We start from the raw sequence: 13,041 nt of genomic DNA, 5'->3' as shown, positions 1-13,041 counted from the left end.
AGGTATCACTGCTTTTTCATGAAGGCTTTGGACCATTGCATAAAATCATGAGCTTTGAGAGCAGAGAACCTTTTACTTGAACTAAGGCATCATAGCCAGACTCTTGAGAATCAGAGAGCAGCAGGCCCTGTTATGGAAACCCGGTGGGTCCTCTCAGACTTTCCAGTAGGAATGCTGCACCTCCTCTCCTTCCCCATCCACTGACCTGCCCTGTGATGTAGACGCCCTCCACAGAAGTAACATTGGACACAGCCATTGCGATTTGCAGAATAAGACATCCAAGACTAAGATGTCCACAGCCATGAGGATCTTGCTTACAACTTTTTAACAATCAGCAGATTCAAGTCTTCATTGTCCTCCATTTGAGTAATAAAGCACGAACACTCAGGGGTCTCTCCCTATTGAAGGACCCACTGATGAAGATAATGGGCTGAGCCAGAGTTATCCAGAAACATTTTTTCCATTATAGCTAAAGACTTATGTGAGATGACACTTCCCTTTTGTGACGGTTTGTGATCATGTATAATTATTAGTTGCAACTGGTTCTGGTCTCACGGGCACTCAAGCCTTGCCATGGTGGGCCAAAAAAAGCACCTAAACAAAATCCAAGAAGAGTGACTTTCTACAAAAGAACTGCCAATACAGAGCCGCAACCTCGATAAAAACTAGAGGTTCAACAAACAAAGTGCTAACCCTTCAACAACGCTGCACCCAAATGGGCAGCTGCTCCCTTGCTCCTGACATTAAAAAAAAGAAGCACCTTCCCAAAATCTCATGATTGATGCAAGATCATTTAACCAATTGGATCTCTTACCGTTGCTACAAAAATACAACAATGATCATATGGTAAACCATTAAGAAAGAAAAAGAGAATCACCAACGTTGAGGTCATGCCAGCACAAGCACCTGCTGCCAGCCGTTGAACAACAGACAACTCCTTATCCTCATCTTTGAACAGCTTCTGTCAGAAGAAAACAGGAAGAGCACTGAATATGTATCATGCACTAAATGATATAATAACTGAGCAGAAAATTGTATCTCTCTCATTCACCTTATAAAGCTCATATGATGTAAGTTGGATTGCACTGTAAGGAATAAGCCGAATAACCTGCCACCCATCAAATTGCACCATAACTTACAACAACTTGAATCAGGAATGACTGGCTGTTGTTTATTAAATTACCTGTGGTAGATTTCCTTTCCAGTATCCTTGCCATCCTTCTTCTTTCCCAATCTTCATTGCTGCCTGACACAGGCCACTTTACATGAGTTGCTTAAAATTGTCTGTGGTTCGTTTTAACTCAAATATCTAGGAATTTCTACAGCATCAAAAGGAGGCAGCTAAGCCTTTGTGCCATGCTCTGTTCTTGCAACTTGTAGATTTATTCTAGCCATCATACAAGTACCTCTAGCAGCCCAATGCCTGCCTTAGCGTTTTCTTGAGATGTCCTCACACTGTGGACCTGCAAAATAAGGGAACGAAATGTGATGCAACCTAACATAGTGCTGCTTGTTTGCAAAAGAGATGCATCTCTCAACTAGGAAAAAAGAAATCAAGCCTGACCTAACGGCTAATAGCTGCCTATCTAAAAATACATCAATGGTCCAAAATATACAATATGTCACTAAAGAGCTCTCTCCCTTTATGGGTACCCTCTCCATGGAAGACGTTGTAAGGTGTTTTTGAGGAATGGTGCAGGCCACGCCAAAGACTTTGTGAGATGTTTTCTAGTGCACTTGGACCTCTTGGATGTAAATAAAGAATTCTTGTACATAGCGTACATACTACAAAGGCGGTGTGTCCCAGTTGTCTCTACACATGCGGGCCAGTTGTTTGGGTAGTTTTGTTGTTTTGGTACATAGAAGTGTCGAGACTTCAAAGAGTGAGTAAGTGCTTTAAAAATATGAAGTAAAACTTAACTTTTATCAGTTTGGGGTCGTGAGTGACTTGGGGTTTTCAATTGTGAAGAAGAAAGTCTGTGTTACTGCAGTCTACAGTGGTGCATGGGGGTAGTGTAGTGGAGGTGCCCATGTGTGTGCGCGAGGGCCTGGAGCCTTGATTCGAGAACGTGCCTCTCATCAAGAAGGCCATGAACATGGGTGGTGACCTTTGCACTTTCACCCCTCTTCTCTCTTCTTCGTGATGGAAGTTGCATGAAGAGGAGATCTCTTGTACGCGTGTGCCTACTGTTCAGGTTTGGCAATGAAAGCCCTTTGTTATTGTTGTGAATGGGAGGGTGTTTCCCCATGTTTTCCATGGTTTTTTCTGAGTTTTTTGACTGAACATCATGAGTTTTTCTATAACTCATGATTGGCATGGTTTTTGATGGGTTTGGGTGCATGGTTGGGAGCAATGTCACGGGACACATCCAACCTTATGTGTCCGTGGACAAGCTACATTATGATCAGGGTTCAGTTCAGTCAAGTCAGTCTAGAGTAGGAAGTGATCTAGCACTTTTGTAAGTCTGTTCGCAGACTGTACATGTCCAGACACTTAGAATAGATGCATATCCTCTGGTTGCAGACAGCATGACCATCAGATTCCAGTCAGATCCCATTAGTAGCATTTTTACAATGCATAGACCTATTTTCCCTATTTTTGACATTTTTCACTTATTCTTTTTAATTGACTTTTGTTGGAAAGTAGGTAGGGCAATTTGCTAAGTTTGTATATAAGCAAACCTAGCGCTAGCACTTTCTGGCAGAAGAGGCAACAGGAGCACCTTGCTCAACAGGCAACTTCTCAGCAAGACCTGCCACATCAGCAAGGCTAGCGTTTTTGCATCTGCAAGGACCTAGCGTTTTCATCCACAGGCAGCCTGGCGTTTTTGTGCATAGCAGATCAGCCCCAACAGCAGAAAGACCAATCAAGAAGCCTAGTGTTTTGCATTTGCAGGACAACCGGCAACAGCAGAACCATTTTCAGCCCTAACGTTTTTGCATCAGCATAGCGTTTTGCAGATTCACCGCGACGGAACACCAAGAAGCATCAGCGTTTTCAGTTTTCAGCCCTTAGACACAACAGAACAAACCCCGAACCTCGCAGATCTCACCTTTCCGCAACAGATCCTCGCCGCACAGTCAAATCCCGCGAAGTTTGCAGATTCAGTCCGGAAAACGCAGATTTCAGCATCTGCGTTTTCAGCGCGTCATCGTCGCATCGACATCGTCATCGACATAGAGTCAGAATTCAGCAAATAAAAATTTGCAGATTTCAGCCCTTAGCGTTTTCAGATTTCAGCCCGTCTCGTCGTCGTTCCCATCCTCGTCGACAAGTCCAAGCATTGTAGAGATTTGTGCAATCATAAGTAGACCGCTCTCGCCATAGAGAGTGGGGCCTTTGGAGGAGGGTTTGACAACATTCTGGTGTCGTATTCTTCTCTCTCTATCTCTCAGTCTCATGCACCTTCATTCACAGTGTCCATTCACTTTGTTTGTGGCCATTGCACTATCTCACTAAAGGAACGGAAGGCTCTCCCTTCCGTAAGTAAAAGGAACCCTTGAGCACAATTCGGAGCACTCATCTTGAGCAAAGTTCAACATTCACTTCCGCTACACCTTACATTGGTATCAGAGCTTTGGCAGTGTTCTGTATCACTCAAGGAAAGAACCACAAGAACCACATAATTTTTTTTGCTTGTTGAGGTCGCACGAACCCAAGTTCGCTTGGGCGTGTCGATTCCTAATCGTGTTTCTGAAGAGTGACAGGAATCCCAAGAAAGAAGGGCTTGTCCAACCTTCTCTTGAGCCTCTTTTCCCACATTGAGAGCGGACCGTGCACTTAGCGGCCGGCCAATCAACGTGAGGTGGGAAAAAGCAACCTTGGTGGGAGCGCAAGGCCGCCAAGCATAGTCACATGGGGACGGGGACGGGTCTCGGGGACATGACGGGTCCAGGGGACGAGGACGTGGCAAATCAAGGGAAGGGGGACTGGTCAAGGGACGCATGTCAAAAAACACTTGTTCTATACTAGACAACACTAGGAGCACAAGATTGCAAAGAAAAAGTGGGGTTTGCACTCATGAATACCAAAATATAACATGCGGTAAGAAAGCGGCAAGCACGCGCCGCACATGTTGATGTGATGATCAATCATCATGAAGCGGAAAAAGTAATGATGTACAAGTGAAGAGTGGGTTAAAAGAGTTTGGTGGGAGACATTGGCATATAGCTCAAGACTCTGAAAAGCCTCCCCTGTCCGCGTCCCGCTTGCAAGTGTCACCGGGGACCCGCGTCCCGGGATGCGTCCCCTCTGCGTCCCATGTGAGAGATCCGTCCCCGTCACGTCCCCCCGTCCCGTCCCACGTCCCCGCGTCCCCCGTTGCATCCCTACCAAAAAGGGCCACGTCCCCGGGTCCCCTGTTTCTATGCCGCCAAGGGGTGCGCCCGCAGAAAAGAGCAGAACTCGAGTGAAGAGAAGATCCTTCTCTAACACAGATTGCAAGCGAGAAGAACCTCAAGAACTGAAGAACCCCAAGAACCAAGACCGCGAAGAACCCAAGACTTCAGTGAATGGTCATCACTCGAGGCGGAATGGATACTTCGCTTGGAGGTGATGAGTATGAGAGAGGCAAAGAAGAATTTTCCCCACCGAGAGGCTTTTCCGACCCTCCCCCTTCCCCATCTACGCCAAGGATTGCACTAACTCCTATAGAGGAGTTGGAGCAGATGTTTATGGAAAGAAAGTTAGAACGCGAAGCAAGAAGAGTAGAAAGAAAAGCAGAAATGGATCACAGACACACAGAAAGAAGAGCAGAAAGAGAAGCAGAAAGAAAGGCAATCATAGAGAGTGAGCATGAGTAAGCGCGACACATGCAAGAGTTATTGCAACTCTTTTCTCAAGTTCAGGCACACGTGCAAGAGATTCGGGAAAAGAAGACTCTCTCAATCTCTTCTTCTTCCAACCATGACACACAGGATTTGCATGATGATAAGAATGATGATTTGATGATAATGATGAGCATGATGATTTGGATGATAATGACAAGCATGACGATTTGCATGATCAAGATGTGATTTCTCACAAGCATGATGATTTGCGTAAAGATGATGTGATTGTTCACAAGGGTGATGTGTTAGTTGATGCTTTTTCTAGCGAAGCTAACCTCGTTGCAGATTCAATCAACCACGAAGAACCGATCTTGGCTTTCGAGTTGAGGTCCATAGCAAACCCCCATGCAGATTCGATCAAACACGACGAACCGATCTTCGCTCTCGAGCCTAGGTCTAAAGAACCCTCACAGGAAGTATTATATGTTCGCATGATTAGTCAACACGCATTGTTCGAGTGTTTCATTCGTGATCGTTTCACGTATTTGAGTCAGCGTCTTTATGTGATCCCTTTTCCTAGGCATGACATAGTGTACATTGCGCACGTTTCACTCATGAATGAGCACGAATGTATGCGGATTGTTCATGAAAAGCTGAAAAGTATGCACTCAAGGAAGTCACATTTCATGTCTCTTCCTTGGCACGACACAGTTTCAGAAAGAGCACAAGAAAGATTGAGCATCAAGCATAGGCATTTCCATTGTGTTTTGCCACAGTTGATTGATTTAGATTAGAGAGACAAGATTCGATCTCATTGTTTGCATGTGTGTGGTGAACGGTTTGGCACTCCGTCTATTTGTTCATCTACATTGCATGCACAGTCTTTTAGGAAGACAAGATTTTTTCCACTCACTTTACATGGAATAGGTATGTTCATGTTTTTGTGTTGGAAGTGGTTTCAAGAATTTTCAGCCATGGAGATTCTTGAAGAAGAAAGAAGCATGACTCTAGCCGAAGTTGAAGCATCAAAGGAGCCACAGAAGACTTTGTGTCGCTTTCGACGCGGCCCAAAGAAGCAAGCGTTGCAGACCTTTATGAAGTTCAAGTATCGCACGACCCACGCATCAGAGTGGGCCGACGAAGAGTCCTTTCCAAGATTCCAGACCCTATTGGCAATCTCCCTCGATGCCAAAGTTCGGTACCAGTACCTCACTTTGAAAGGAGGGGATGTCACGTGACACATCCAACCCTGTGTCCGTGGACAAGCTTCAATATGATCATGGTTCAGTTCAATCAAGTCAATCTAGAATAGGAAGTGATCTGGCACTTTTGTGAGTCTGTTCGCAAACCGTGCATGTCTAGACACTTAGAATAGATGCATATCCTCTGGTTGCACACAGCATGACCATCAGATTCCAGTCAGATCCCATTAGTAGCATTTTTACAGTGCATAGACCTATTTTTCCTATTTTTGACATTTTTCACTTATTATTTTTAAGTGACTTTTGTTGGAAAGTAGGTAGGGCAATTTTGCTAAGTTTGTATATAAGCAAACCTAGCGCTAGCACTTTATGGCAGAAGAGGCAACGGGAGCACCTTGCTCAACAGGCAACTTCTCAGCAAGACCCCCCACATCAACAAGGCTAGAGTTTTTGCATCTGCAAGGACCTAGCGGTTTCATCCACAGGCAGCCTGGCGTTTTTGTGCATAGCAAATCAGCAACGGCAGCAGCAAGACCAACCAAGAAGCCTAGCGTTTTGCATTTGCAGGACAACCGGCAATAGCAGAACCATTTTCAGCCTTTAGCGTTTTTGCATCAGCATAGCGTTTTGCAAATTCACCGCGACGGAACACCAAGAAGCATCAGCGTTTTCAGTTTTAAGCCCTTAGACACAGCAGAACAAACCCCGAACCTCGCAGATCTCACCTTCCTGCAGCAGATCCTCACTGCACGGTCAGATCCCGCGAAGTTTGCAGAATCAGCCCAGAAAACGCAGATTTCAGCATCTGCGTTTTCAGCGCGTCGTCGTCGCCATCGACATCGTCATCGACATAGAGTCAGAATTCAGCAGATAAAGATTTGCAAATTTCAGCCCTTAGCGTTTTCAGATTTCAGCCCGTCTCGTCGTCGTCGACATCGTTGGCAAGTCCAAGCATTGTAGAGATTTGTGCAATCATAAGTAGACCGCTCTCGCCATAGAGAGTGGGGCCTTCGGAGGAGGGTTTGACAACATTCTGGTGTCGTATTCTTCTCTCTCTATCTCTCAGTCTCATGCACCTTCATTCACAATGTCCATTCATTTTGTTTGTGTCCATTGCACTATCTCACTAAAGGAACGGAAGGCTCTCCCTTCCTTAAGTAAAAGGAACCCTTGAGCACAGTTCGGAGCACTCATCTTGAGCAAAGTTCAACATTCACTTCCGTTGCACCTTACAAGCAACTACAGAGCCCCATCTCGCATATGCAAGGGTTGCTGACATGGTGTGAGGGTATGGTGTTTATGAACAAAAGTGATGAGAATTTCCTTGGTTTTTTGTAGTATTTTTCCCAGAATTTGGTGGTTTTTGCTTCCTTGAGTGCAATTGATCATAGTTGGGGCTACGGCAGTGTAGAGGGAAGCTAGTCAAGTGTAGACGGGGTTTTGTGTCTGCAAGGGTGAATGAATTTGTGAGTGGAGATCGGATCCCGTCCTCATGTGAGAGCTACTTTACTTCTCCCTTCTCCTCATATATTTTGTGAAAATGGAGGTGTTATAGAGCCAGCGCCCCCCCCCCCCCCCCCCCCCCCCCCGCCAAAAAAAATCTTTCCAACGTATCTTTGTGTGATTGACATACCTTGGCATCTTCCTCCTGTGGCAATCAATGATATCTCGGATCAGTCTATGATGTGGGTATATGGGCCTCCCTCCCTTGGCTGGATGCCACTGCTCTATCCAGCATGACACCTATAAAATATGATTCATGAAACCCCTCAATGATGCATCCCAGTTGATGTTGATGAAGCTTGTGTGTGAGCAATCATACACGTAGGGGGCATGCGACAATGAAGGAATCAGAAATCATGTTGTGCATGGATCATTGGGCTCATGAGGTCTCCTCTCCCGCAAAATGGCATCCAGAGTCTCTAGAGCTCCAAGAGGAAGAAACAGAAACGTCTCTAGTCCTCAAACTCATCATGGTGAGGGCCAAAACCTTTCCGAAACAAGCAATAATTTTTCCCCCAAATATCGTACGCAAGACATCCGTTCCTCCGCCATCAGCTCCTATCGGAAGTGGAAACAGAAGATGGACAAATATGGCTGGAAACATTGGCAGTGGGAGCACAACTTCTCGTCTTTGATGGTGGACAACAGTAACTTCTAGTGCTGATGAAAAAACTGAATGATACAAGAGTGGGCACCCTACCCTCCCTATATAGGGACACAATTGAGTTTGCTTGACCTCCCCAAAAACCTCACGACGCAAACATAGGAGCAAAAACTAAGAAAAAATGGAACCATCCTGTAGGTGGCAAACTAATGGCACACGGCTATGAGAAAAAATGCCCTAGACTTAGGGCCACCAAGGGCCATATTATATGACACTGCAAGAGTGAGCAAAATAATGGCATAACCACAAAAGAGCCCTCACTCCCTATGATCAGCCCTTGGGAGATACTGGGGCACTAGTCGCTCCACAAAGACCAATCAGAGAGGTGGGGAACTCTTAACACCCCCTCTCAACTCTTGGTTGGACTATACAACTATGGAGCTACCAAGTGACATCTGAAGAAGAGGCACGTCAACCCCGCTTTCGAGAAGACAAAAAGACAAGGCACGCCTCCATGTGCTCTCCATCAGAAACTCTACAGTGTATCTATAGCTGGCATCTACGAGTGTCGACACTAGCTCACACAATTGGTAGCAAATCCAACACCGAGAAGCAACCCATGTACACTTAGGTATCTCCCCCAACCGTGTTGTGCTCCCCACAAATGCAACCACTCTCGTCGGGCACACCATTTAACATCTGGCCCGAAATAACTTGCTTGAGAGTAATATCTGCCGAGTGTCAGTCCAAATATGAAGATAGAATATCCAGTCTACACAATCCGCCCACCACTACACTCCCTCTAACTTCTAAGCCGAAAACTTTATCTCGAATTGACACCCGATGCCCATCAAATTCTACCACCGTGCCAAGTTTGCAAAGCTCATGCACTGACATGATGTGATACCCAAGACGAGGTACAAATAAGATGCCATCTGGAATAAGCTTCATAGCCCCTCATTGTGTAACAAGAGCCAATGATCTGTCTCCAAATAGAATTGCACCTTCATATGGCCTTAGATCGTACATCAGATCACGAGAAGAAGTCATCTACACCAATGTCAATGATTCAATCACGAGAGTCAAGGAAAGTCTCCTGCTCCAAAGGTATCTAATCTTGAGAGATCTTGCAACAGGGCTACAATGTCACTTGCACTGGACAGGCAATTACAATTGGTCTTGGGTTCACACCGAGTGGACCCTCGTCCGGGCAGTGACACGGTAGACACAGGGAGTGATGGTCTAGTAGACATCGTGGCCAGTTCACCGCCACCACAGTTCGGAGATAGATGTAGCTGACTGTAAAGGATATTTTGTCTTGTGTCTTGTGTTGAGTTTAGCGCCGCACATCTACACTCTCCTTGCACAGTTGGAGCCTCGACACCCCCATTGTACATGTGAGTCATGGGCTTTGGAGTTGAGTGTACTCCCAGCCAGAGTTTGTACTGGTTCCACGGGTTAGTTGAGTTCCTTTGAGTTCGGAGTGTGTTGTTGTGTCTTTCGAGTTGTTTTATTCCATTGCTCTATAGTGCTTGCGATCTGTTAGCATATTGCACTAAGGAGCACCCACATTAGAGAGAAAAAGACACTTTTCTTGCTACAAGTGCTCTCATTTTTGGCACGCCTGGTGGGACCTCAATTGAAGTCTTACTCTGCTAAGCGCACATGGTTGAGAAGCTGATTGGTTTAGTCTCTTGCCTGGCCTAGCATGTTGGTCTAACTCGTCTAGTCTATCCTTGTCTACTCCGCCTTCGCCTTCGTCCAACTTGGTCTGGCTAGTCTTCGCCTATGTGACACCCTATGTGCATGTGGACAAGCTAATTCCTATTTCTCGGGTTTAGGATAGCCTAGGAAATGTTCTGGCACCTTGTGAGCCTGTATGCAGGACGTGCATGTCCAGCACTTTAGATCAGTTGCATACCCTCTGGTTGCACATGTGCATAGCCAACGTCTGCTACATGTAGGCATTGGGGAGTGTTCCCGTACAATTGCATGAGAACACAACCTAGGTATTTATCTACATGTCAAGCACCTCTTATAAGTGAGTTTATTAACCCATTAATAAGTGACATTTTCAGAAATCGTGGGATTTACATAGTGCATTGCCCAACCTAGCTTTAATCCCATATATAAGTGACCCTAGGGGTCACTTCTAGAACATAAGTCAGTACGCTTAGCACCAGTACCGAGTACCCGTTGTACCTCAGCATCTCTCGCATTTTTGCACCAGATCACCCCATCCATACTAGCGTTTTCACTTTTCAGCCCAAGACAGAAGATTAACCAGCATTTTTCAAATTCAGCCCTTATATCAGCCAGCGTTTTTCAGTTTTCAGCCCATCACCGACATCGGCAACAATAGATCAACCCATAGCCTCGTCGCAGTTGCAAATCCCATACAGCATTCCTAGCATTTTGCATTTTCAGACCTCGGTCTTGCAGACCCAAGCATCTACAGCAAGATGCCATTAGTATAGTCCTTGGTTGGAGGAACAGACTAGATAGGAGTTGGCTAGCATTGAGGAGAGGCGTCATGAGTTCACCTTCCATCGGCAAGCATCTCAGTGGACCTAGGTTGGTGGCAGAGTTACTAGGGAGTTTTTTGAGATGGTGGGGACTCGTCATGCGCACACCAGTGCTAGTCAGTTGAGAAGACCCGATAGGTCAATTGCTTCAGAGCCTAAGGATATGCGTGCAGTTGCTACTGACTTTTACCGTGATCTGTTGTCGGTTGAGCCTTAGTCAGAGCGTCAGGATGCATGCAAAGACCATGTTTGGGCACAGATGCCTTGCCTTGTTATTGAGGAGATGCGACAGAGACTTGAGCTTCCTCTCCAGTTAGAGGAGCTTCATGAGGCCCTCAGAGCACTCCCCCGAGGTAGTTGTCCAGGGGAGGATGGTTTGACTCCCAGCTTTTTCTTGGAGTATTGGGACTTGCTTGGTTCAAATCTTTGCAGCACATTCGAGTACGATTTGCACACTGGCGAGATGTCTGACAGCATGAATGAGGGCATGATCTACCTAATTCCCAAGGAGGGAGGCTCGTTGGATGAGATTCCACAATGGTGACCCATCACCATCCTCAACTCATCCTACAAAATTCTAGCAAAGGCTCTGAGCTTGAGGATTCAGCCACTACTAGAGAGTATTATACATGGGACCCAGACAGGTTTTGTCAAGGAGTATCCTTCACAACATCTTCACTTTTTGGGAGGCGTCTGCTCTCGCGCGTCCCCAAGGAGAGGATCTGGTGGTACGCCTTCTCGATTTTGAGAAGGCCTAAGACAGAGTTGATTGGGACTTCCTAGAGGGCACTCTACGTAGGATGGGTTTCTCAGATGCTTGGATCAGGGGCGTGTCAGCTCCCTACAAGCGCGCGCACATTCAGGTGCTCTTAGAATGGGGAAGAGGGGAACGCTTCTTGCTCACCCATTCGGTCAGATAGGGTTTCCCTCTAGCCCTCTTCCTCTTTCTGTTCTATGCTGAGGCAATGAGCAGATTTTTGACTTCTCAATAGGTTGGCTTGTGTGGTCTTCAGCTCCCTATTAAGGTAGATGAGCTTCTTGACGTTGAGTTTGCCGGCGACTCAACCTTGTACTTGGAGGGGCAAAAGGCTAATTTGCACAAGTGTGAGCAAACTCTTGAGGTGTTTTGCATCAGGAGCACTGATCAACTGGAGGAAGACAGTAGCTTTCTAGGTTGGCAGTGCTCCTACGCATGATTGGTCGCAAGGTGAGGGTTTTAGATGAATTCCCCCAGGGATTGTAGTTTGTTACTTGGGTTGTCAAGTTGGCATGGACTTGTCCCCTAAGCAGCAGACTGCTCCCCTCCTCCTATCCATTAGGAGGAAGTTGTTGCATTGGAGTTCGGCACGGCTCTCTTTGGCAGGCAGAGTTGTAGTGGCCAACCAGGTGTTGTTGGCTACTATGTGGTACATCACGTCTTGCTGGATTTTCTCGAGCTCCTGTATCAGCTAGCTAGAGAGGCTGATCAAGAGCTTTCTTTGATCAAGGCCCGACATCCAGTTAGCTTGGGCCAAAGTAGCCTGGCAAGCCATCACCTTACCATGTTCTCAGGGGGGATTGGGGATCATAGACCCAACACAGCAGAGTAGAGCCCTTCTTGGGAAGTTTGTTGTCAGAGGACTGCTTCTAGGGGACGATCCCTAGGAGGAGGAGTTGCTTCACCGGCTTCGAGCTCATGTCCCTCATGAAGGAGGCTCTATCATGTGGATCTTTAAAAAGGTACGCAGAGTTGGTCTGAGCAAGAGGTTGGAGGATCAGTTTGCTGTGAGCCTGCTTCGAGCTTGGGAGCAGCTGAGAAGTGGCCTAGAGCATCACCAACCCACTTGCGCAGAGGAGCGCTTGAGACAGCCCCTTGTTTGGAACCCCATGGTTAGCACTCAAAGAGGCCACCTGGTTGGTAGTAGGCCTCATGTTTCTTGGGGTCCCATGGTAAAGGGCCCAATCCGCACTCTTGGAAACTGGATTCAGTTTTCCGGTTTGCCAAAGGAGGCACAGAGCATCCAGGTACGAGGCATGAGAGGGATCCAGAGCATGTGCTAGGTCATTGCAAAGGCTTTACCAGCTAAGTGGCTCGCCCCTTTATAGACAGCAGCTCCCAGATGGATGGGGGCCTTCACGCAACTGGAGGTCCTCATCGCAGTTCGTGCTTGCTCGGAGTCCCTACCCCCCATGTTCTTTGAGATCCAGGACGAGGGTCACCTACACAGAGTCACAGTAGAGGCTTCACAAGTTTCAAAGTGTTGTTTTCAGAGGATACGAGTAGTGGGCATCTGTGGAAGGACTTGTGTCATAGATCCTAACCCACCAGATCTTGAGATAAGACACTGGCGGCTTTGGGCTTGGAAGAGCTGCCCTCAGCTTGGAGGCTTTCCTACGACTCTGGCACCTAGGGCCTTTCTTCACCATGGTCCAAATGGCACTACAGGCCACCTGTACG

At 46.7% G+C, this 13,041-nt stretch overlaps 1 protein-coding gene across 2 annotated transcripts in view; it reads right to left on the bottom strand.

Annotated features, from left to right (window-relative positions):
* Positions 1 to 13,041, bottom strand: part of LOC147462775 (putative envelope ADP,ATP carrier protein, chloroplastic) — an 82,846-nt gene that overhangs the window by 50,790 nt on the left and 19,015 nt on the right. Inside the window, exons 2-5 of one of the 2 annotated variants that reach the window (XM_086485474.1) lie at positions 1,407 to 1,463; positions 1,184 to 1,246; positions 1,052 to 1,108; positions 878 to 961 (exon numbers count right to left, since the gene is read on the bottom strand). In XM_086485474.1, the coding sequence (XP_086341600.1) occupies positions 878 to 961; positions 1,052 to 1,108; positions 1,184 to 1,246; positions 1,407 to 1,463 (261 nt within the window). Of the gene's footprint in view, positions 1 to 877; positions 962 to 1,051; positions 1,109 to 1,183; positions 1,247 to 1,406; positions 1,503 to 13,041 lie in introns of those variants that run through there. The other variant, XM_086485484.1, reaches the window with a different exon arrangement.

Source organism: Adiantum capillus-veneris, chromosome 2 (assembly GCF_014529385.1).
Source record: "Adiantum capillus-veneris isolate H3 chromosome 2, ASM1452938v2, whole genome shotgun sequence".
In the NCBI taxonomy this organism is placed as follows: Eukaryota; Viridiplantae; Streptophyta; class Polypodiopsida; order Polypodiales; family Pteridaceae; genus Adiantum; species Adiantum capillus-veneris.
Note: the sequence above shows the minus strand (reverse complement) of the source record. Positions and strands in the feature narration are given on the sequence as shown.